At 38.3% G+C, this 26,884-nt stretch overlaps 1 protein-coding gene across 2 annotated transcripts in view; it reads right to left on the reverse strand.

Annotated features, from left to right (window-relative positions):
• CDH18 (cadherin 18) overlaps positions 1–26,884 on the reverse strand; it is a 188,125-nt gene that overhangs the window by 15,860 nt on the left and 145,381 nt on the right. The window contains exons 7-9 of one of the 2 annotated variants that reach the window (XM_050708724.1): positions 16,985–17,134; positions 10,148–10,230; positions 4,244–4,365 (exon numbers count right to left, since the gene is read on the reverse strand). In XM_050708724.1, the coding sequence (XP_050564681.1) occupies positions 4,244–4,365; positions 10,148–10,230; positions 16,985–17,134 (355 nt within the window). The remainder of the gene's footprint in view (positions 1–4,243; positions 4,366–10,147; positions 10,231–16,984; positions 17,135–26,884) is intronic. The other variant, XM_035561665.1, reaches the window with a different exon arrangement.

Here is a 26,884-nt window from a genome sequence, read left to right on the forward strand (position 1 = left end):
ACTTTGTATGTATAATAGTACAGGTCAGAATAGTGTTGTCAGAACTATTCTTAAAAGGAAAAGGTTCACACTCTTTCAGAACAGGTTCTTGCTTTCTTCTATTTTGAAGACATTCATTTAGAGGCAAAGAACAAAACTGTGCAAGTTTGACATCCAAACCAAAGGTACTCCTAGCCCTTTTCTAATTAATAGGCCGACTAATTGGCCTGCTAACAGACATTAACATGCACCTTACCACAGCTGATTAAAATAAAAATGTAGACACACAAACTCAGCTGCCATAAACCTTACTTAAGAGATGAAATGGAAGGGCATCCAGGATGAGGCAGTGCTTGTTGGCAATACAATATTTATACACCCTGATTCTGAAAAAGTGCTTTGTGTGTGTGTGTGTTACTTTACAGTGATGGATAGTGTCAGGGAAAATACATTTCACTACTATCACAACTTTTTCTATTATTCTTCTGAAAAAAAAAAACAGAAATAATGTTATCTTTTTAATCAGTATGACTAGTAGAGCTAGTGAGACTTTATAACTGTCTCGTACTCTGCCAGGATAAACATTGAACTTGGAAACGCTCGGAAAACTGTCAACATTTCACTCCTTCACTTTTCAGAACAAAGCATTTAAACCTTTTTTAAGCCACTATCTATTCTCATTTTCTTAAAAGTAAAAAAAAGAATCATATTTGAAGCAAAGGAAAAAATCATTTGTAATGGTACTTCATGGAAGATTGCAAAATTACATCTTCCTCCATTGGCTACATTTCACAATCATTCAGAAAATCAGTATATTTCTAGCACTCAGAATTCTCCAACACTGGTTACCATCCAAGATCAAATCACAGCTGCTTTATCTACTTTTATATGTAATATCTACTAGGCTTCATCTGGAAACTGTTGAAGATACAGAATTACCTTCTCAACAAGGTGACTGCTAAGGGAGAAAAGCTATATCACTTCAGCATGGAAATTATCTTCTCACAAACATTTTCTGATTTTCTGTGTGAGATGCCTTAGGAAGGTTCATTTAAGTACATTTTCTTATTTTTTTTTCTTCAGTTAATAAATTAAGCTGTGGAGGGAAAAAGAATCAGAAGACAAAGCTTCTGTCTCTGATTTCCCACTGTAGACGCCTCCTCTGAAAATAAACAAGCAAACACAAAAAGTCTGCCAATGATGAACTATCAGTTAGTTTATTTTGCACATAATAAACTCAAAATACATGTGCTGGGATAAATGCCCCTTTTGGGCTAGGCTGCTAATCTCCCTAGATTTCCTGAAGAAAGAAAAAAGGACTCATACATGCCTGGCAGTACCTGACAGAACTTGTTCTTTAGTGATATATTGTAAAAATAATTTTAACAAGATGATGGATAATTCAGAGTAAATACTGTCCTTTTAGTGATTCAAAACTATTCGACTGGACACACTTTTTAGCAAAAGACAAGTTGTCTTATTCTGCAATCCTTGTTTATTTGTTCCTCTTTAATATTTGTTGAACACAGTCATTTTTATTTAACTACACAATAAAATCTGAGCAAGAGACATGTACTTTCTTTTTCTTCTTTTTTTTCTTTTTTTTTCTTTTTTTTTTTTTCTGTACAGCACAAGGGTATCAGTCTTTTCTGAAGCCTTTTTATGCAATGCATATAAAATCAGCGTCTGTCACATATCTAATGCAGTTTAAAAATGCAACAGCACACTTATCTAGCCTTTCATATTAAACTACTGTCTGTGGAGTCCTTCATGGTAGCATTAGTCTTGGTTGTCAGTCTGCAGTGCTACAGAGGTCAGGAGTCATTCACACTTGGAACAGCAGTACCAGAGAGAAACATAGTGCTAGTCCAAGTCTGCAGCATATGCTGTTTAGTAAAACTTAATTTATCTTTTAAATATCTGTCTCATATATTTCCATATGCAAAGCTAAAGCTTTGTTAATAAGAAACATTAGCTACTCAATACTACCACCACCCCTGGCAAATAGGGCTTTTCTGAGCTGGCTTTGCTGCATGCTTTAACATGTTAAACATATGCATTGTTCTTATATTATATATACTTTAAAATATCCACATATCTATAAACCAATTGCAATTAATGCTTAAGATATATATATATATAATGTATATATTTAATTAGTCTTTGACAAGTTCTATTTATTTTGTATTTAGCTTTATTCGAGGTTTTCAGGTTATTTTTAGTTTAATAATAGTGATTCAGCTGATAGATAGACCTTAGATTTTTAAAGGCTTTCAGAGAGGTGTCTCAATAGCAACACTGAAGAAAACTATGCAGTCATGAGATAGGAAGGAATATCCTTGCACAAAAAATTACTCAAAAGGCAAGAAATAGGGGTCTCATGTAAATTGGAAAACAAGGAAAGGAGGTAACAGAGATGTTCCACAGAGATTTATGCTGGGCCACTTGTTCATCAGTATATTAATAAGTGTCTTATATAAAGGGTATGAATAATTAGGCCACCAAATCTACTTATGATATTGAGTTCAAGGTAGAAAAGAGAAGGGCTGACACTAAAGACCTTCCAATACTATGTAGCTAGGCAATACAAAGGCAGGTGAAATTCATTACACACACACATAAAGACTTAACTTCACAAACATAATGATGATTTCTGAGCTGACCATTACTTCTAATGGCATTATGACAAGCAGTGTTTTGCACTCAGTGCTTACTAGTGGTTTAAAAGTATGGCTGCTGTTAGAAATTACTGGGAAAGGAACAGAGAACAGAGCAGAGATCATCATCATATACTTTGAAGCATAAACCACGGTAACAGCTACAAACCACTGAATTCCCGCCTCTTGAATCTTGACTCCTCTCTCAAGGTGAATAGAGAGGAAATGGAGAAAGTTTAGAGGACAGAATGAATGATCATAAGTCTAGAATGGCTTTATCACTGCCTGTCCAAGTTAAGGAGGACTCTTCAATCTGGACAAGAGATGGCTGAGGGGAAATATACTAGAGATTTATGAATGGCAGAGAGATGATAAATAGTGACCAACTGCTCTTTCTCTTCTTCAACACAAGAACTAATAAAGAGCGATTGAAGATAGCATGGGAAGATTTGAGAAAAAAAAAAAAAAAAGAGGAAGCAGGTCTTCCTGAAACATTCAATTCATATGTAAAATTCCTTCCTGATTGATGTAGCAGATATCAAATGTTTCCGTTTGTTGAAGGAAAAGATAGAAAAATTCATATGAGATGGCTGCTAAAGGATTATTAAAAACACATAAACCACTGCAAATAATCTGAGACTAGGAAAGTACTTTGGGGAAGCATCATACATGCTTGCCATGTTCTTATACTGTTCTCTAGGTGTCAACTTTTAGAGGCCACTATTAGAGGCAAGATACCTTCGGTCAGCCTACGATCTGATGAAGTTCAGCATTTTAATTGTCTCACATTAAAATACATAAATTTGCCCCTCTGCATTTAGGTACAACGATTTTAAAGAATTGATGAGAAAATTATTATTACAAATACTAATATACCTTTCCTTAGGTAAGATATTAGTTCACAATTGCAATCTACAACCTGTGTAATAATGCATAACCAGCACAGAGTGCTGGATAAAACCTCAGCCTATGCAAAAAAAGGTAATTCTGGTAAAAAACTTGGTAAAGTCACAACTTTGGACTGCAATGAAATGCATCAGCCACAGAAGAAGTAGCTGGAATGTGACTGCTTTTCAGTCTTAGTTCCGAACTTCCCTCTGCTCACGCTTTGAAAAAAAAAATGTTTGGCATGTTTTCCATAATGATGCTGCACAGACAGGTTCGTCCTTACTGTGACTTTCCATCTGAACTCTCATGAGCAATCAGCATGCAAAGAGTGAGGATAGCAGCTATGTTAGTCAGCCATTTCATTGAATTACATTTGAAACCTTGCTCCCATGTGGCACTTCAAGATGTTAAATTTGCTTCATCCATTTTGTACAGGATAGTGGCTTTTCAAATTCTATCAGTTATTTGACATGATTAAGGTTTTGCCGGTCTTTACTGAAGATAGGTGTATTTTTTTTCAGCAACAAGAAAAATACCTTGAATAAATTCCCAAACTTCTCCCTTCCATCTAATACATTTAAAAAGTTGAGTCAAATGTGAGTTATGAAAATAAAATCAGAAAGAATTTGATCGTGTTCCCAATTTAAACTTCTAACATGTGACATTAAACAAATAAAGCAATTCTTTCTCACTGGGAGAAAGAAAACTGCCAGAGTTACCTGACCAGGCTTTGCATTCTCACAGACAACTATGTCATACTCTCTGGCGAGCTCTGGAGGGTTGTCATTGACATCCAGGATTCTAACACCAACAGGAACATGGCTCACTAGCCCAGGACTGTCTGCAAAATACATAAAGGGGTATTAAGCTTTTCGAAATATTGAATATTCAGTAACATCCTCAATTTAAACATGATTTCTTAACACAATAACTGGATGAGAACTAAATACAGCTGAAGTAAGATAATAAAAGATGCTTTTGCTGAGCTTCATTAACTGTTTTGAAAAATAATAAAACAATGAGTGGAAAGAGCAGTATGAGTTACTGTTATGTAAAAAAGTTACTTTATATCATAACGTTACTGTTATGTCATAATGAAAATTCAAGCAACTCTGAAATTGAAGTTGGAGAAAGCTGTTTGTGTTATTGCACACTGTCACACTCTATGCGAAGAAATGATTAATTTGTTTTTAATTAACATTAAAATGTCTTTACAGTATTGATCAAAATCTAACCTTTTTATTTTTCTGTCAATGAGGTTAGGAAATAAAATACCAAAATAATATGGAAATATAAATGCACTGGTATATATAAAACTTTCCCAAGCTTGATTTAAGCTTTCTCTCAAATTATAATGCTGTTACACAGCACAGTCAATGAGTCTTGCATTATCTGTGAAATCCAGGGTCAGTGACACACTCATTAGAAAATAATGTTTAAATAATGGTGTTAAATAGTATATGATCTGAACTTGTGTTAGAGCTCACCTTCAAAAAGAGCCCACACTCTAAAAGCATAATACATAGACATACTTACTGAAAATATACTATGTTAAAACAGAAAATATAATTTCTGTGTTAAAATGGGGAAAAATACAAGTCTTAATCCATCATTCACTTGTTCTTACTACTAAGTACCAAGACATTTGCATTTATTTAAAAGAATTATATATGAGAACATTTTATAATTAGCTAAAATATATATTCCAAAGTCTGTGTAAGGAAGGATCAGTCTTTTAGATAATAAATTTAATTCTACTTTCACCAATTAAATTAAACTATTAATATAAGACAGCAAAGTCAATCTTTCACATACAACAAGACAGAAGAAGAGGGTCTTATGGATTGACATTTTAAAAGTGCTTGTCCCTGTGTAATGGTCTAAACTTCATCCACCATGGTTATTTCTATCTGCATTAATCCACAGTATGTTTCTGTCAAAAAAGGGTCATTTGCAAAATGCCTCAGATTTGTCATGCCTTTGAGGGCTTCTGTTGAGAATTCTGAAAACCATTCATTAGTTTAGACATATTTGGATTCAAAGCCACCAATAATGTAGCCTCCCACTGAAAAACAGTTGAGAACACTGAAGTTTATTTTGACAAAATGAGAAATTTATTCTTCTCTATTTTCACATGGGATAGTAGTCAAAAATCTTGGGGTTTGGAAGTTCTTTTTAGTTTTTTTTATATTCTCTTTTTGATTAATATATCTCTGTTCATCTGATGATTTTCATTTACTTTTGGAGATTAGGCACTTATCCCTAAAAAATGGGAATAGAGGTGAGGTCAAAATATTAAACAGAAAAGGAAGACTTAGCTTAGATAATATAGGAATGTCCCTGTAATTCCCAACTAACATCAGCATTAGAACTTATACGAATACATTCAGAAGACAGTTACGGACTTGCAAATTCCACTTTCTTGCTGTGAATGTTCAGTTTTCCTTGAATGTTGGTATTTTCATTTTTACATCAAAACTATGAATATCTTTATAACATAGGACTAAAGTAGACTATCTCCATTGTGTTCATGCAAGACTGTGGTCTTTGATCTCTATCTAGAAAACGCTTCTAGTGGAAATCTTTGAAGAATGTTAAAATTTCGTGAATATAGGACATGACAGTGAGGAATAATGATATTTCGCTGTTCACTAAACATTTGGTTGAAAGGAACCTTCCATCTACCTTTACTCATACTACTGAAGGAAGAAAAGCAACCTTCTCTCGAGCAGACCCTTTGCACTGTGAGTATTAAGAAAAAAATGTTTGGTCCTTCTCTGAAGGTAGGTCATAAGATTGTGTAGAACAGCACAAAGCAATAAAGATTGAAGAGTTTTTATTGCTCACTAAAATATAGCTTACAATATCATTTAGATAGCTTGCTCTGTCAATGCTATCAGATAATCCAATTACAAAAATCCTAATTACAAAAATCCTAATCCTCTAATTACAATTACAGGACATGATATCTTGCAATCTAGATCTAGAGATAATCTATAACTCAAAGGAGTCTTGTTCTTGAGACTGGGAGGCTCTAGCACGTAGTCTGGTCAGTGTGTAAACTAGAAAGTATGGGAAGGACACAAAGAAAAGGAGAGCACACAAAAGCATAGTAAGGAGAGAAAAGGCAGAGATCATAGTAAAGGATTAAGGAAGAATAAACCCATTTGGGAGTGGCTTCATAAGCTACAGTGAAGGCAACACAGATTTTAACACCAGAAAAAGCCAGAAGAAGCTTTCGCCAGATGGCAAAATAATTTGTGACTACTAGGTATTCATAGCATCACTGAAAAATCTTAGTTGAAATGGACCTCTGGAGGTCACTGGTCCAGACCCCCCACTCAAAGCAGGCCCATCCTCAAACCTGTAATTGGGAATAATAATAGGAGGAACAGGGCAAGAAAGCAGGAAGAGCACAGGGCAAAAGGTTCCAGAGACAGTGAACTTTCTGTTGGTCTGGAATGTTTAGAATGGAAGGAAAGTCAAATGTTTTATTCCACTATGTGGTAAAAGACAGACAATTACCTTTCTTTTAGTAAAGTATGTCACACCCCTTTCCCCATCCTGAACAGCACCCTCTTGTATGGTTGTCACTGCTATACAGTGCAGTCCTAATCCACTCTGTTAAATTTGCATAATTTTCCCAGAGACTTCATGGAGATTCAGAGAGTTTACCTATATTTTTTTCTGCAGCTGTTCTGCAGTACAAGGAATTCATATTTTTCTTACCAATTCAAAAGAATGCAGGGAATGATTAGTATATTTCTGGAAGCAGTTACATTATAGGATCTTTGACCTTTACAGGCAAATTTCCATACTGACATTCCAAAATGCTAATAAGGGAAGTATTAATACTACTTACCAAACAGTCTTGAGGTTTGTCAGATTATGTATACTACATCAATATCTATGCAAGACGATAGCACAGTTTATAAAGGGAGAAGAGAATGAGAATGAATTAAGAGGGACCTTACAAGTATATTTTTTCAGGTTGTGTTTTGTTTTGTTTTATTGTAAAATAAATACAAACACCAGTCTATTGTAGGTGTGCAACTTACCTGCACACCCCAAAATACTCTGATAACTGGTCCTTTCAGTAGTGTATTTTTGTTAATTAGAAACATTTATTTCAATAGTTTGGCAGATTTCCAGTTTTGAGATAATCAGTGCTGACATATATTTCAGACCTGTGCATTACAAATCAGCCAGATCCATTCTGTATCCTATTAGCATTATGCCTCAAGAGTAGATTTTTTGAAGTGAATGCTCACTGTTTTAAGAAATAACTGAAGCAGAAACATTGTTCTGATTCACCTACATTAGGGCTTGCTGTCTTACGCTTGAGATTTTTCCCAGAGTAAGTATTTCCTCTGCCAGAATACTAAATCTGGCGTATGCTTCGTTAGGTTAGAAACTGGCTGGGTAGCCAGGCCCAAAGAGTCGTGGTGAATGGAGTTTTATATCCAGTTGGAGGCCGGTCACTAGTGGAGTCCCCCAGGGCTCGGTACTAGAGCCAGTTCTCTTTAACATTTTTATCTATGATCTGGATGAGGGGATTGAGTGCACCCTCAGTAAGTTTGCAGATGACACCAAGTTGGGTGCGTGTGTCGATCTGCTTGAGGGTAGGAAGGTTCTGCAGGAGGATCTGGATAGGCTGGACCGATGGGCTGAGGTCAACTGTATGAGGTTCAACAAGGCCAAGTGCCGGGTCCTGCACCTGGGGCGCAACAACCCCAAGCAGAGCTACAGGCTGGGAGATGAGTGGTTGGAAAGCTGCCTGGCCGAGAAGGACCTGGGAGTATTGGTTGATAGTCGGCTGAATATGAGCCAGCAGTGTGCTCAGCTGGCCAAGAAGGGCAACAGCATCCTGGCCTGTATAAGAAGCAGTGTGGCCAGCAGGTCTAGGGAAGTGATTGTGCCCCTGTACTCGGCTCTGGTGAGGCCGCACCTTGAGTACTGTGTTCAGTTTTGGGCCCCTCGCTACAGGAAGGACATGGAGGTGCTCGAGCGAGTCCAGAGAAGGGCGACCAAGCTGGTGAGGGGTCTGGAGAACAAGTCTTACGAGGAGCGGCTGAGGGAGCTGGGCTTGTTCAGCCTGGAGAAGAGGAGGCTCAGGGGCGACCTTATCGCTCTCTACAGTTACCTTAAAGGAGGCTGTAGAGAGGTGGGGGTTGTTCTGTTCTCCCACGTGCCTGGTGACAGGACGAGGGGGAATGGGCGAAAGTTGCGTCAGGGGAGTTTTAGGTTGGATGTTAGGAAGTACTTCTTTACCGAAAGGGTTATTAAGCATTGGAACGGGCTGCCCAGGGAGGTGGTGGAGTCACCATCCCTGGAGGTCTTTAAAAGACGTTTAGATGTAGAGCTTAGCGATATGGTTTAGTGGAGTACTTAGTGTTAGGTCGGAGGTTGGACTCGATGATCTTGAGGTCTCTTCCAACCTAGACGATTCCGTGATTCTGTGAAATATCTGTAAAGCAAATCAGTTTCATTGAGTATCAGCATCTCAACCAGCAGGTCATCTCTGAACTTGCAGAAGCTCTTATCAACAGCCAGTCTCTAAGCTTGATGCATCTCCTCAATTAATTTATGTAGGTGACCATTAAAACCTCCGTTTAAGAAGAAAGCTTCTTTTTAATACATCTTCTGCTGTTCCAGACTTCTATTTCATATTAACAAAATTCCCACAGGCTTTATGAAAACAAATTGAACCTGAGAGACATTGAGAATGACAGTCCTGATATCAACAGTCTACTATATTTTGTGTGTTTTTGTTATTACATTGCTACAGTGTAACACTTACTAAAAAAGCTGAGTGAATAATATAATCCAGAGTAAGCCTGAACTATTTTAACAGGGTGAAGGATTGAAAATGAATAATTTTACAAATTTTATGATTAGCAGAAAAATATTCACCTAGTTTAGGGTCATAATAAATGGCTATGCTTTGCCATCATTAATATTAAATACTGATCTTAATCACTGCTTTTTTTTTTTCCTCTCATTTTTACACCTTTTCAAGACCTTTTGAGGCAAATCAATATTTGGGAAGTTCAACCATCCATCTTTTCTGGTGCTTTTTCAAGAGAAGTAGAAGGCATACATCCCAATTACCTTATACAGATTAGTTTTGACATATTAGAATACAGACATAGGAAGGATAAAATATACTAGATAAATAGAAGTAAAATGATAAAAGAATGCTTTTTATGTAAGTGAGAGTAATATTCACAAAATATTGGGTTTAGTTTAGGGTGTTATTACAATAAGGTACATTTTCTGGTAATGAGAAAATTATTCAGAACCTAGTCGTAAGAGTAACATTCTATTCTGCTCTTTTAAGGTAGTGGGTACTTTTAAATACTGTTAACTGAAATTAGCTAGGCAATATTTTTTTGTTATAGCAAAATTTGACTTTTCATTGATGAACACAAACCTAAAGGCACTCATCACTTACTTCTCTTGGATCATCCTAGTAATGATAGCAGTAGAAGCAGCAACAAGAAGAGGATTATTAGTAATAATAGCACTGCAGCAGACAAAACATTTAGCACTCTCAAGTTGGTGACTCCCTCATCCTTAATGCAAGCAAAATTCCGCAGCTCATAGACAATACTGGTGCTCACCTCCTGAGTAGATCAGGGCACCATAAACTGCACTGGCTCTGTGAATGGGTCCATTTGGAAATTCTGGTACTGATTCACAAAACCTGAAGGGGAAAATGTCACGTGATCCCAAAGATGGTCTTTTGTTCGGGGACCCATCCTGATAGCTACCATCATCATTGCAAGTATCAGAGCCCAGGGGAGACGGGGAATTAACTTTGTTAAATGTACACCCAACCGGAACACCAAGGGAGTTCAGGAAGAGCCATACCCTATGAGCCATACCTTCATATGAAAACATAGGAATATCGTCATGATACCCTTCCCCAAAGAAACAGAGGAGAAGAAAATTTGTCATGCCTCGAAGGCAATGACTAAACTGAGATAAACAGGGAAATAAGCACTGAACTAGAAGCATCACTTCTTGATCAGGATGGAGAACTAGCTGCCTTAAGACAACTGTTTTTATAAGGAGTTTTGTGTTGGTTTTACTTATTGTGTAGGAATGCCATAGGAGATTTTGCTACAAATGAAATTATAATTTCATGGTCCATTAGTAGGCAACTTGTCAAGGCTGGAAATAAACTGCATCATTGGAAGAGTGTGGATAGGGTACCAATATTGTGTTTAGATCTTGCCATTAAAAAGATAATAGATATCCAGTTTGTCATTACTTCATGAATGAAGTAGTCGTAGAACACAGACTTTGCTTTTTGAAAAATCAACTTCAATTTTAAAAGTAGGAAATACTTTTGTGGCAGATTCTGTTTCTTGGAAAACATAAAGTAATTCTTATCAATACCAAAACTCCTTCTATAATTGAACTAGGAGGCAGAATGCAAGTGAAGTAAAAAAATGAAGAATGAGTGTGATTATTTTTCTTGAGGTGTGGGAGATGGGTGCTGGCCTTAAGGGAACACTATAATGTCTGCTTTTGTAATGTATCTATAGAGACAATCACAAATGTAGCAAAACAATACATAAGACAAAATTTTCCTCTGCTGATGTCAAACTGAGTTATTTTCATTATTTATGTGTACTCTGTTGTGTCAGAATAAATAAATAAATAAATTAGTTTTGAAGAAAAAATTACAGACCAGAAATCACTCTAAAAAAAATCTGTTTTCAGCGTAAGGAAAAATTCGCTTCAAGGAAACACTAAGACACAAAGCCAGCAACAAACTCACTAGCATTAAATCATCCTGCTGTCCACCACATACAGAAGGTTTAGGAGATTACAACACTCTAACAGCACTTTGTTCTTATATTACCTTCTGTTAGAACTTGAAAGGGGTTCAATTTATTTTAATTACTTTTTTTTTTTTTTGACACAAAGTACTAAAGATATTCTTGATTATGGGGAAAAGTTTGAAGTGAGAAAATAAAATGTCATCAGTTCTTGCTCTTTTCTAATTCTTTCAATGCTATATGCTAGGAAGATATTACTGCATAGACTTATTTCCTTCAGGCAATGCATATGTTGTTTTCATGTATTTCAAAACAGAAAAAAATTGAATTGTGTGTTTTTGGATTTTGATTTTGCTTCTCATAAAATCTTGTTCACTTCTTGCAAAATAAATCAGTGTACCTTTAAGTACATTAACAGGTTTATTCTGTTTATTTTACACCTTCATTCCATCTTCAGTTCTCATTCTCCGTATGACTGTCTTACATAGTGCTATCAGTAACACAGATTTTAATATCCTAACAAAAACTGAGAAACCTTTTTTGCTGTAGTCTACCATTAAACATCAAAAAAGGACTGGCAAATTTTTAGCTTATCTTGGCGTTCACTGATGGCAATATGAGGTGAAAATATCTCTCTGCACCTAAAGAAAACATCTAACTGCACCTCAGTCTAATAATCTATTTATTTTATGCAATTATAGTGCTTTCAATATTCATTCAAGATTTCATTTTTTAATATGTTCCTGCTACAAATTATTTCTCTCTGTGCTTCCTGTTTTCCTCTGTATAACATTTCTATGTTATTGTTTCTGTTTCTACCAAAACTGAGGGAAAAAAAAAAACAGTTTATATTAAAATTAGAACATTGACTTTAATGTTTTTATCATAATTCTTGCAAGGTACTGTTGCAAATTCTTATTCTTGTAAGCTGTCCTGCTTTTTCACATATTTCAATTCTGAACAGGGTTTACAGATCCTCTATGAAAATATTTCTGAATATTATTTCTTTATGTAGATTTTCTAATACCTGTATTTTTCTGGGATCCTCTCAATAACAAATCACAGGGCATAGCATGTTTTGCCAATGAGATATTGCTCTAATTCAACACTTTGATATCTTTTTTTCTAAAGCCAGTATGAGGAATGTGCATAGAGAAGCAAATATGGAAGACATGTAAACATGGACAAATATCTTTTTTTTCTTTCTTTTTTTTCCCCCCAATATCTGATTCCATTTGATTTTTGTTTTATTTGATTATATAATGATGTCTCTTAAGTATTTTCATTTGTAATACACTGTAGTATCACAGCTCTACACATGTAGTATCCTTTCACAATCTCCCTTGACAACTTGTTCCATTGTTTGACCTACCCCACAGTAAATTTTTTTCTTCTTACATTTAAGTGGTATTTTCTTTGTTTCTGTTTATGCCCATTGTCTCTTCTCATTTCACTGGGTACTAGTGAGATGAATTCTTACTCATCTTCTTTACTTCCTCCATCAGGTATTTAAACACATTGGTAAAAAACTCCCTGAGTTTTCTCTTCCCAAGGCTGAATAAATCCAGTTCTTCCACCCACTCTTTGTATGACAGATACTCCTGTCCCTTAATGATTTCATGCTTTTTCACTGGACTTGATCCAGCTGCTCCGCTTCTGTTTTGTACAGCTGAGCCCAGACCTGGACCCAGCTCTCCAGATGTGGTCTTACCAGTGCTGTGTAGAGTGAAGGATCACCTCCCTTGACTTGCCGGCTCTTCCTCATGCACTGCAGGATGTTGTTGGCTGACTCAAGAGCACACTGCTGACTTATGGTCAAGTTGTTGTCCACCAGGACCCCCAGGTCCTTTTCTGAAAAGCTGCTCCCCAGACAGTTAGCCTTCCATATGTACTGATGCATAAGGTTACTCTTCTCCAGGTTCTGGACTCCTTTTATTGAACTTCATAAAGTTCCAGTTTACTCATTTTTCTAGTCTGTTGAGATCTTTCTGGAGGGAAGCACAACCCTATGGAGTATCAGCCATTACCCCAGTTTTGTGTCATTTGTACACTTGCTGAGAGTGCACTCTGTCCCATAAACCAGGTCATTAATGAAGAGATTAAACAGTACTGCATCCAGTATTGGCTCCTGATCAGCACCCTTTGTGCCTGCCATTTTAGACAGTTTTCAATCTACCTCACTGTTCATTTATCTATCCCATAATTCAATGCCTTTTTTCTTATGTGAGCTTCTCAAAGTCTTCCTTAAATTTTAGTAGAGGCATAACTTGTGAATCTCACTTAATAACTTGTTGCTCATTTTACATATAATACAATTACAAAGACTTCTAATTGATGGATTGCACATCATTCCTCAAAATATCTCATCCTTGCTCTGTGTTTTCCTATTTCCATTACTCAAAATATCTCATCCTTGCTCTGTGTTTTCCTATTTCCATTACTCAAAAGAGTTGATCAAAAGCCTTTAACAGAGCCCAGTAAATCGTATCCCCTCCCTTTTCCAAAAACTCCTTTATAAACTCTTTCAAAGAATTCTAACAAGCTAATGAAATATGAATAATTCTAAGTGAAACTGTATTTTTAAATCCTATTACCAACAACTTTCAATCTTTCCCCACACCCCAAAGAGTCTGTAGTTCCTTCAATACAAAACACAGTATTATTTTAATATATTTCTTATTCCTTAATGCCACAAGGAGTTTTCAGGAAGTGCTAGTACTGAAACAATCAAAGGAACAGCTTCAATGGCATGCTCTGGACAACAAAATCCCACTGCTTCCATTCACTGTATGCCGCTGTTGAAGAACAGTGCATGTCAAAGAGAAAAAGGATTGTCCCATTCTCCCTGCAGTGAACACTGTTGTGCTTTAGGCAAACAGAAAAATCACTGATCATTATGTCAACATTATTCCACAGAGGAAAGTGGTGCAGCTTCCACTGATTTCACAGGGGACATTCGACCAATGCTGAGTGCATTTCACACACTGAAACTAACTGTGAAAGTAAACATTTTAGGAAGGGTTCAGAAACAATATGGGTGAAACATGTAGATATCATTAATTTGAAGCTAGAAATATGATGTTGCTTCTAAATTTCCTTTGTATAAAAGAAGCACATCTACAAGTAGAATACTAGAAGTATGATCAGCAGAAACAGAATTCTGTCACTAATGTGTGGTGCTAAGTAAAAAGAGGAAAACACTTCAAGAAACTAATTAGTATCACAGAATCACAGAATCATCTAGGTTGGAAGAGACCTCCAAGATCACCTAGTCCAATCTCTGACCTAACACTAACAAGTCCTCCACTAAACCATATCACTAAGCTCTAAATCTAAACATCTTTTAAAGACCTCCAGGGATGGTGACTCAACCACTTCCCTGGACAACCTATTCCAATGCCTAAACTTCCCTAGACAACCTATTCCAATGCCTAACGATAACTTTACTTCCACAGAACACCTCTTATTCTTGAAGCAGTACATTCTTTCTGGGCTTTGCAGATTCTGTGTTCCTGGTTAAGCAAATGGTGTCAGAATCATAGACTCATAGAATGGCTTGGGTTGGAAGGGACCATAAAAATCACCCAGTTCCATGGGCAGGGATGCCACCCACTGGCTCAGGTTGCCCAGGGCCTTGTCCAGCCTAGTCTCGAATACCTTCAGGGATGGGGTATCCAAAACTTCTCTGGGCTAAAGCTACAAATGCCTTCTTCAACACCAGGTGAATTTGAAGAATACCACTCTCACACCTAAAACACATTTTGGTCATAGTGCTCCACTTATTTTTCAGCTTCAGTCTTAGTTCCATGCCTTGTGCATGGACTTGAAAATGAATGCCATAAAAGGCTTTAGCTATGCAATAGATAGTACTTAAGGGTTCTGGCCTTCATGCTGTATGCACAAAATATAGATCCAATTATTGATTCCATAAAGGATTTGGAAAACTATAGCAGTGTTATAATTTCCAATTTAGTATATATAAGAAAATGGGCAAAGAAGCAGACACAAAGAAAAGCTGTCTGCTTTTAGGCTGCTTGTCACCTGTCTGCTGTCTATCTCTTCCTCACTGTTCTCTCTTCCATTTTTCATAAATGAATTGTTATTCAAGTTGATGTCATATACTTACTTATCTTCCCAACCCCAACTGTAACAGTAACAAATGCAACACAAGGGAAAAAGCAAGACCTGTGTATTCCTGTAGCAAATAACACCTTGAATGGAGAATTCTAAGCAGGCTGCCTTAGGAAAAAAAAAAAAAAAAAAAAAAGTATTTCATCCTCATTATTCATACAGCTTTCTTTTAGTTATAAATATAACCTTTCTCAGCATGGTATGTGAACTACCACTCACTTGACTATATGAAATAACTAGACCAGAAAGCTACATTTCAGTTTAATGCTATTGAGATTTATTTCTGCAAATAATCGTATTGAGATGTTTTCCCAAAAAGCCTAGTGACTATGCCTGTTTTTAGTATGTCCCAATGTGGCTTTTAAATCTTAATTAAAACTACCACTTACTATGCACCTACTTATGATTAGGCCTAAATTATATTTAATTTCATGCTGCACTGAAATAACAGATATACAAATACACTGTCAAGCACACTGAGGTGCAGTGGTTACCTTTTACAAAGGGCTAACCATAAAACTCTAGATATTACTATTTACTGTAGAAATTTATTTATTTCAAAATGTAAACTCAGTTGCAACAGCAAGTGCAATAATCAAAAACAATTTGTTGTCCTTATAAAATATGTACATGCTATTAATTCTGTAGTATGTGCTAGCAATGTAATGGCAGAACAGATTATGCTTCAACCTGGAGATGAAACAGATGAAAGCAGAGGGGTCTCACTTATGTCAGTGGCACTTGTTATAAGTAAAACCTGTAAAGTGTCATCTGACAATGCTGGAATAAATAAATAAATCAAAACAAAACAAACCAAACCAAAATAAAATAAAATAAAATAAAATAAAAATAAGAAGTTCACAGTTTTGATCAAAATCACTTTCCACTGAATGATGGCATCACTAAGAGTACTCAGCAAGACTGGATTTATTGATCCAACATGGGATTTTTCTTTTTTTCATCTAGTTCATTGATTTTTATTTTTTTAACCTCTAAAACTTTGCGTCAAAGTAAGGACTCTAATAGAAAGGTTACCAGAATTCTTCATTTCTTAAAAATTGTCCCTACCTCATATAAAAATGTCTGTCTGGGACTACATAGACATTTTTTGACTGTTTGAGGGGTTGTCTGAGGCAATGGAAATTCATCAGACTTTGAGGCCTTTTGAATGCATAGGGATATATTTATTGTATCTTTACTTGAAAATTTGCCTAGTAAAAAGCCAGACATTCAACTTGTCAATCAGCAACTGCTAGACACCTGACAGATATAAATAAATTAATATTGGCATATTTAACAAAAATTAATCGTAGATAAGAAAGGATGAATTTCTCAAACAGTGCTATACAGTGTTGTCTTCTAAGATATATAAAAGTATGATAAACAAATAGGACAAACTGTTCATTTTAGGCCGCTGACTGCCTGGAACTGTTCCTGGGTAAAAAGGCATCCTTCTACCACATAAAGAAAAACATGATAAATTTACATAGGTGGAATCACATAGGCTTTTTTTTTTTTTTTTTTAATACTATGTACCACATACGTTCTTTACCTATCTCAGAAGCAGCCACTGTGATGTTGTACCAAGGTGTTTCCTCTCTGTCAAAGATCTTGGCAGTCTTAATGGTCCCAGTATTAGCATCAATGGTGAAATACCTATCTTCTTCTGTGTTATGATCAATGAAATATCTAAGAAGAAATAAAATAGTAAATACATACGCATTGTAATAAGTATCATCCAAAGTCACTGGAAGCTACATAAGAATCATAGAATCATAGAATATCCTGAGTTGGAAGGGACCCACAAGTTCCAACTCCTACACACAGCACCACCCAAAAAAACAAATACTATGCCTGAGAGCATTGCCCAAATGCTTCTTGAACTCCGTCAGGCTTGGTGCTACAACCACTTCCCTGGGGAGCCTGTTCTAGTGCCTGACCACCAACTAGGTGAAGAACCTTTCCCTAACACCCAGCCTGAACCTCCCCTGTGGCAGCTCCATGCCATTCCCTCGGGTCCTGTCGCTGTCCCCAGAGAGCAGAACTCAGCACCTGCCCCTTGTGAGGAAGCTGCAGGTGCCATGAGGCCTCCCCTCAGTCTGCTCTGCTCTGGGCTGAACAAATCAAGTGATCTCAGCCACCTCTCAGACATCTTTCCCTCTAGACCCTTCACCATCTTCTTATATTGTGGCACCCAAAACTGCACACAGTGCTTGAGGTGAGGCTGTACCAGAGCAGAGCAGAGCAGGACAATCTCGACCAGCTAGCAGTGCTGTGCCTGATGCACCCTAGGACACGGGTTGCCCTTTTGGCTGCCAGGGCACTCTGTTGACTCGCTTTCCACTTGTTGTCAACCAGAACCCACAGATCCCTTTCTTGCAGGGCTGCTTTCCAGGCTCTCATCCCACAGTCTGTATGTATAGCCAGAATTGCCCCTTCCCGGGTGCAGAATCTGGCACTTGTTCTTGTTGAACTTCATGTGGCTGGTGATTGCCCATCCCCCCAATTTGTCAAGATCTCTCTGCAAGGCTTCTCTGCCCTCAAGGGAGTCAACAGCTCCTCCTAATTTAGTATCATCTACAAACTTATTCAAAACGCCTTCAAGTCCTACACCCAAGTCATTTTTGAAAACATCAAAGAGAACTGGCCCTAAAGTGGACACCTGGGGAACCCCACTAGTGATTGGCCACCAGCCTGAAATATTACTTTTGATCTTTTAAAAATCATAGATATTTTAGGAAAAAAAAAAAAGGAAAAAAGAAAAAATCTGTATTATGGAGGCAACCAAAGTAATACTGCGCTTCATTTCTTTCATAATGTTATTTGATGTTTTGATACATAACAAGATTTCCACTTCAAGTCACAAAGATATAAATTGCTAACAGGTGATATTTTAGACAGCAGTACACATTTCTGTCAAAAGTAAGATACTATACACATTTAGTTTGACTAAAACACGTAAAATGGAAAGGCAGAAAAGAAAATGGACAAATATTATTGTTCTGCTTAAGCAGTGTGCTCAGTCCCAGTACCTGTTTTGAAGCATGTCTCTTTGACATGAAGTTGATGACATAATGACATAAGCCACTTTGAACATTCACATTACAGAGACTAGAAGCAGAAATAGGTGATTCCCAAAGCTGCTGTTGTCATTAGCCTAGAAGCAGAACTAAGCAGCAACTTAACTCTCTTGGCTTCCGGGCACTTTGACAAGACTTTTTTTTTCTCAAAGCCTGAATCATTTACAATAGCTTTTAACAAATGAATCAATTGCAGACCCCTATCAAACCTTCTCTGCTAACTTTAGGCTTGAGGAAAAAAATAAGGAAGAAGACAGAACTTTTTATATACCATAATTGTTTTTCTTGAAAATGTGCCAGCCCTGCTTTCATTCTGTGACGATTTTAATATATGGAAGTTATATATGGGTGAAAATGATTTATTTGTCCCATGCAATTACTCTTATTTCTGCATCACCAATAGTGTAATTGCGAGCTAATAAATACAGTGGTGTGCATAAAGGCTGCCAAACTAAAAAAACAAACAAAAAAACAAACAAACAAAAAAAAAAACTTCACTGACCTATTCTTATGGAGTATGTAGTGTTATTCCAAAACAATTTATAATACAAGAGTCTTGTTCCTTCAAACATTTATTACTGTGGACATTGTTTACTTACTACCAACATCAGCCACAGCGACTACTCTGAGTCAGTATTGTGCTAACCATAGAACCATAAAAAATAGGGCTATTTAGTATTTGCAGACAGAAGTTTAAAAATAGACATAATTTAAAATTGGTCTTAAATGAGAAAAAAAAAAAAAAGCCATAGGAATACACAGCTTCTTTTGTGCATGTGTGATTCATAATCATAACAAATTACTACCTTTCCCTCCATGAATAAACAGAACCAAAAAGACGATTATGTTTCCAAAGTACGAAGCTTGTGTAGAAAAAATGAAGCTTGATTCTATTATGAATTGTGACTACCTAACACTTCATTTTCATAGACATATAATAAAAGATTGTCTTAGTTTTGAAATGTTAACAGTTTTTTCTAAACCATGTATTTAAATGTATTCTATAGAAGATGAAAGTTCTCTGTTTAAAGGTCTCAGTATTGGATAAATAATTTCAATTGTATTTTCTATGTCATTCATGGAAATAAAGTAATCCTGAGGTGATTCACTGTACTAACACTTTCATTTACAGTGATACTAGAAAAAAAATAGTTTCTAATTTATCCACAGTAGCACTTCCTCTTCATGTCCAAAATTTTATATATAGTTACAGCATATTAAAACATCCAGAGCTCAACAGAATTTTTCTTGTTCACGTATGTAATACAAGAGTGTCCCTGTCTTACGCTTTCCATTATTATGGTGTTTAGTTCTCCCCATTATTACAGATTCTTCCTTAAAATTGCTTTTTGCATCATATCTAAAGCAAACATTTGCACTGCTGGGGTCCCAACCTTCACGAATGTCTGAGTGAAACAAGTTACAGAAGACTTTCCTGAAGAGCAAAAGAACTAGGAATGCTAGTCTAAAGCACTGCTGCCAAATGCCCTAAAAATATTTTGTTCAAGACACTCCCTTGGTAGAGCTACTCATTCTTGTCACATGTAAGAGGACATTTAGAAGAAGTTTCATTGCATTTATGAAACACTTAACATTTTAGGCTTTCTAAATATTAGCTACTAATTTATCTAAATGATGTCCTGGATTTGGTTGGAATAGAGTTAATTTTCTTTCAAGTGTCTAGTATGGTGCTGTGTTTTGGACGTCGGATGAGAATAATGCTGATAACACTCCGATGTTTTAGTTGTTGCAGAGCAGTGGAAGGAACCAAGGCCTTTTCAACTCCTCGTGCAGCCCTGCCAGGAGGAGGCTGGGGGTGCCCCAGGAGCTGGGAGGGGACACAGCCAGGACAGCTGGCCCAGGCTGGCCAAAGGAGTGTCTCATACCCTACAGCATCACACTGAACTATAAAAGTGGGGGTGGGGGGTGGTTGGCTACTGTTTAGGGACTGACTGGGCATCGGTCAGTGGTTGGTGAGCAATTGCATTGTGCATCACTTGCTTCGTGTATTTTTTTCCCCTTTTCTTTCCTATTACGCTGTCTTTATCTTAACCCGCAAGTTTTACTTTTTTTTTTCCCCTGATTCTTTCCTCTGTTCCGCTGCTGGGGAGGGAGTAAGTGAATGGCTATGTGGTATTTTGCTGCCTTCCAGGTTAAACCACAACAAGGATGAGAATTGACACCAGACATGTCCACAAATACACCACACTCCCAAGCCAACGATTCTTTACTTAGGCTTCTGAATTTATTTGATCTAGTTAAAAAATTACTTTCAGTAATTGGCAACAAAGCCAGTCACACCTTTCCTCTCCTACCTTTCCCACCACCTCTTTCAATGTCTTTTTTTAGATTGGAAAGAGTTATAGTGCAAATTTAGAATTTCAAATAGTTACTTCAAAAGTAAATTTTCACCTTAATTCAACTGACAGTTTCTTCTTACCCATTTAGAATGCATTCATTTAAAATATGAATTTATAATATTCACTGCAGATATTTATTTACAGACATTTACTCATGACAATGCTGTATGAATTAGCATACTTTTAACTATTAACTTAGCACATCTGAGGTGTATGGCACATGTTAATAATGAGACTTAATAACAAGACATGCTTAGGTAAACAACTCTCCATAAACTGTTTACTTCCAAACCAGCTACAGAAAACAATCTTAAAGAAATTACATTAAAAAGGATTATGAATATAGAAGACCTATTAGTCACACTACCTAAAGAGAGTCTGAAGGAAATTAAATATCAAAACTCATTCCTGCTAGCACTGGGAAATGCAACATGTACCACCTTTTTATTAGCTGGAGTCACTCAATGGAAGGGCATTACTGGCTTCCATGCATGTCCTTATTCCTACTTCTGACCAAAGCCCCCAGCTCCTCCTTCACTCCTCCTGGCTTTTAGAGAAGCAGTGGTTCAGTGGTGACAGATATTACCACCATTTTTACTGAAAACTAGAAGTATTTGCACCAATTAGGAAATAAAGAGAAATTTATATGCAAGATGGGCCTTAGGCACTCTCGACATATAAAACAGTTTGCGTTATAGAAGTAGTCAGTCGCTAATAACACAGAGAGTGCTTGAACATGGAGAAGGTTTTAAAAGACGTTAAAGGAGTTTAATAACAATTATGATCTCTAAACCTTTTAGAAGGGCTTCTGAGTTAAAACTCATAAACATTTTCAGAATCTCGCTCCCTGAATTATTCAGTCTTGAAATAATATTAAAATCAGTATGGCAATGATTAACAGATAAACAAGATAAACAAGCGCTATAGTCTGTCACAATTCCAGCCTCTCTCTCTCCATTTATGTTTTATAAGTAAGCCTTGAATTTGAGATTGTAAACAGTGTTTTGAGCTTTTGACTTCTTTTTTGTTTTGTTGATTTTGTCATTAAACTAGTCTACAACATAGCCTGCCATTATGCTATTATTATTTATTATTACATTCAACAACTGCAAAAAAAGAAATCCTTTACAAATTTCCACCCTGTCTACAAAACTGTTAGTCCTAAGGAACTTCCAAAATGACATTTCAGCCAAGTCTGAATTCACAGTTCTTGGTACTTTTTTGGGCTGCTGTATCAACTTATATATGTATATGAACTGGCTATATATATATATAAAATATATAATTAGCCAGTTCTCTAATAAAAACAGAAGCTGGTTACAAAGAACCAACTACAAAAGTTCATGGAAAAACAATACTCTGCCAAACCAATCAGTCACATCATCTAAAGGCCATCTATTAGAAATAAAATACCATTATAAGGAACTCCATTTAGTTAAAAATTTTAGCAAAGTATCTTTCCTCAGAAAAAGATAGTCAGACTCAAGGGATGGAGATTTTTTTCCCCAGAAATACATCAGAAAAAACATGTAAGCAACAACGACACAGGGTGAGAAGGGTGTACCAGGAAGAAGAGTGAGGGAATTGATCAGCTGCAACTCTGTGTTTGCCCAGCTGGAGAGACATAAGAAATGCTCCACGATGGGACACATTCTGGTGCCTTCCTTTCATCTTCTGTCTCCCTCCAGACAGCAGCACTGTTCATGCTCCTTGAAGCCAAATGAGGCAGTGGGGAGACATTCTGTTGCCAGGACTGTCTCGCGCCACACCGTCTCCCTTCCAGGGATGGTCTACTTCCCCGTAGTTCAAACAAACTTCTCCGGGAGAGAAAAGCAATCATGAAGTGCGAGTCAGTAGTTGTCTGCCAAAACAGCAGGTAACCAATTTTCTCCCTGCAGCGTGTCTAGTAGATTAAGGAGACAGATGTTCCAGAGCTCCACAGAAGACTGCTACTGAGAACTGTGCTTCAACTGTGCTTTCCAGTTGTGAAAATGAAATACATTTGAAAAGAGCTCGGAGAAGGTAATGTCTCTGTTTACCATTTCTTCACTTTTTTTTCAGATAGGCATAGTTTAACTTCGAAGAGAATACTGTTCCTCTCAGAGTGCTTGCAGGAACTTGATAAGCTGCTCCCACTGAGTTAGCCCTGGTGCTGGCTGCCAGCTGACATCCATCAGCTGAACAGCAGTACCTTGTCATCTCCTGTACGGGACTCCCAGCTCACCTCTCATAACGAAATCTGTGCTCAGCACATGTGGCAGAGCCTTCCTTCCTCATCCCAGGAAAGTGAGGTAGCGGATCCCAGGAGGCGTGGGGGAGTTGCAAGCTGCAAACTGCTGCTTCCAGGCAAATCCACTTCTGGTTTGCATTTCATGCAGAAGTTGGCTTCCTGCTCCTGCTCTCATTCCCATCCCCTGAGCACTGCTGGCACACTGCTCACCTTGGACGCTGGAAACTGGCAATGCTGTTCATTTGAAGAAAATGTGATATTTCTCTACTCCCATATTTTTCTAGCTGACAATGTCTGTCTACATGTGCTAAAACCACCGATCATCTTTCCTAGCTAACTCTGCCAGCAAATGTAGGCTAAGAACATCCTACACCCTCAGAGGCATAATTCAGAAGTCAAAGCAAGATAAAGGTTTTTCTTCTTTTCCCGACTTTACAAATCTCTTCAGAGGATTACAACTATCTAACTGCATTTTTAGTAGATGTGTTGATGGCAGAACTGCTATATCGGAGTTGATTTTTATTCAGAGAGATTAACATTCACATTCCAATGCTGCTAAGAAATAAAGTGCAGTCGGCGTTATATGAGAATTCTTTTTTGTTCCCAAAGGTTTACCAGTTAAATAATGGTATTCTACAGGCATGTTGTTGTTATAATAATAATAATAATAATAATTATTATTATTATTATTTATTAGGTCATGATAAAGGCAAAAATGAATATAAACAAGATCAATAGATTTATATCTACTTACTGGAGGTTGTCCTGGTTTCAGGTAGGACAGAGTTAATTTTCCTCCTAGTAGCTGGCAGGGTGCTATGTTTTGGATTAGAATGAGAAGAGCGCTGATAACATGCTGATGTTTTAATTGTTGTAGAGCAGTGCTTACACCAAGCCAAGAACTGGCGGAGGAGCTGGCCGAGCCGCTTTCCATCATTTATCGGCAGTCCTGGCTATCAGGAGAGGTCCCAGTCGACTGGCGGCTAGCCAATGTGACGCCCATCTACAAGAAGGGCCGGAGGGCAGACCCGGGGAACTATAGGCCTGTCAGTTTGACCTCAGTGCCAGGGAAGTTCATGGAGCAGATTATCTTGAGGGTCATCACGCGGCACTTGCAGGGCAAGCAGGCGATCAGGCCCAGTCAGCATGGGTTTATGAAAGGCAGGTCCTGCTTGACGAACCTGATCTCCTTCTATGACAAAGTGACGCGCTTGGTGGATGAGGGAAAGGCTGTGGATGTGGTTTACCTTGACCTCAGTAAGGCTTTTGACACCGTTCCCCACAACATTCTCCTCAAGAAACTGGCTGCTCGGGGCTTGGACTGGCATACGCTTCGCTGGGTTAGAAACTGGCTGGATAGCCGGGCCCAGAGAGTCGTGGTGAATGGAGTCAAATCTGGTTGGAGGCTGGTCACTAGTGGTGTCCCCCAGGGCTCGGTACTGGGGCCAGTCCTCTTTAATATCTGTATCGATGATCTGGATGAGGGCGTCCAGTGCACCCTCAGTAAGTTTGCAGATGACACCAAGCTAAGTGCGTGTGTCAATCTGCTCGAGGGCAGGAAGGCTCTGCAGGAGGATCTGGATAGGCTGGAACGATGGGCTGAGGTCAACTGTATGAGGTTCAACAAGGCCAAGTGCCGGGTCCTGCACCTGGGGCGCAACAACCCCAAGCAGAGCTACAGGCTGGGAGATGAGTGGTTGGAAAGCTGCCTGGCCGAGAAGGACCTGGGAGTATTGGTTGATAGTCGGCTGAATATGAGCCAGCAGTGTGCTCAGGTGGCCAAGAAGGCCAACAGCATCCTGGCTTGTATAAGAAGCAGTGTGGCCAGCAGGTCTAGGGAAGTGATTGTGCCCCTGTACTCGGCTCTGGTGAGGCAGCACCTTGAGTACTGTGTTCAGTTTTGGGCCCCTCGCTACAGGAAGGACATGGAGGTGCTCGAGCGAGTCCAGAGAAGGGCAATGAAGCTGGTGAGGGGTCTGGAGAACAAGTCTTACGATGAGCGCCTGAGGGAGCTGGGCTTGTTCAGCCTGGAGAAGAGGAGGCTCAGGGGCGACCTTATCGCTCTCTACAGTTACCTTAAAGGAGGCTGTAGAGAGGTGGGGGTTGTTCTGTTCTCCCACGTGCCTGGTGACAGGACGAGGGGGAATGGGCGAAAGTTGCGTCAGGGGAGTTTTAGGTTGGATGTTAGGAAGTACTTCTTTACCGAAAGGGTTATTAAGCATTGGAACAGGCTGCCCAGGGAGGTGGTGGAGTCACCATCCCTGGAGGTCTTTAAAAGACGTTTAGATGTAGAGCTTAGCGATATGGTTTAGTGGAGTACTTAGTGTTAGGTCGGAGGTTGGACTCGATGATCTTGAGGTCTCTTCCAACCTAGAAATCTGTGTCTGTGTCTGTTTCTGACTTTTCAGCTTCTCGCTCTGTCCTGCTAGCGAGCAGGCTAGGGATGCAGCAGGAGCTGGGAGGGGACAGACCCAGGACAGCTGACCCAAACTGGCCAAAGGGGTATTCCATACCATCTGACCTCATGCTGAACAATATATAGGGGTGGCTAGCCGGGGTGGAGGGGGGGGCTGGCTGCTAGGGGATAGGCTGGGCATCGGTCAACGGGTGGTGAGCAATTGCATTGTGCATCACTTATTTCGTACACATTATTACTATTAATACTATTATTATTATTATTATTATTATTGTTATTATTTTCCCTGTCTTAATAAACTGTCTTTATCTCAACTCACAGACTTCACTTTCCCGTTTCTCTCCCCCATCCCGGAGAGGGGGGGGGAGGGTGAGCGAACGGCTGTATGGTGTTTGGCTGCCAGCTGGGCTAAACCACAACAGAGGTGAATGGCCCTACCAAAAGACTGCATCACAGAGACTGTTCAGACATGAAGGCCAACTCCTAAAACCATAAAAGAATTTTATGAAATACTGTAGGCACTCTGAAGTCAGTGGAAGTTATAAAAACATAGATGTCCTGGAATGAAAAATCAGGCTACGAGATTCACTGTATAAGGATGTTCTGTCAGTTTTTCTCTCACAGATTTAAGCAAGGGATGGAGGTGGTTCTGGTTGCTGGGAGATTTTGACCACCATCCTGAACTGGATGCTTCCTAGTGAGAAAAGCTGTCAGAACAACTTACCAGTTCCTTCTCAGAGAGATGGACATTTTTGTTAGGCAAATTTGTCTTGCGGATGGCAACAGCACCATTGCATGAGAAAGTAGGAGGTCTGGGACACATAGCTTGACAAGAATCAAAAATAATTTGAGGCCTCAGGGGAAAAGTTGGCAACAGATCTCCCACCTCAACACTGAACGGAAACGTTTTAAAATGGTTGCTCTCTGTGAAAACAGACAGAATCAGAGAAGAAATTGGAGAAAAAAATCTGCTCTGACTCCAGCTGTTCAAAATAGGATGTTCTTTTTCTATTTTGAATTACAGACAATCTTGTGGAAGAATAATACTGAAGGAATACAGGAAGAAAACAAATGAAGAAGGAGGTGAGATGGAGGAGGGTACATCTCCCCTCTGCTAGCTGTGAGGCATTCACATACCCTGGGAAGATATTAGTGTGTCTCTGTAGGTGTTGATCACAGGGTTATGGCAGCATGACGCACTGGGGGCCTGAGCAGAGAGGAGGACAGATGTCACAAGTGCAGGGATGGCAGGATCCGAGGCAAATGTTTCCTCTTCAGGCATGCGAGGGAGGGATGGTCTCTTTATACAATGACACCGATCTCAGCAGGCTGCCCTAAGTACAGCTAACAAAG

This window comes from Cygnus atratus, chromosome 2 (genome assembly GCF_013377495.2).
Source record: "Cygnus atratus isolate AKBS03 ecotype Queensland, Australia chromosome 2, CAtr_DNAZoo_HiC_assembly, whole genome shotgun sequence".
NCBI lineage: Eukaryota > Metazoa > Chordata > Aves > Anseriformes > Anatidae > Cygnus > Cygnus atratus.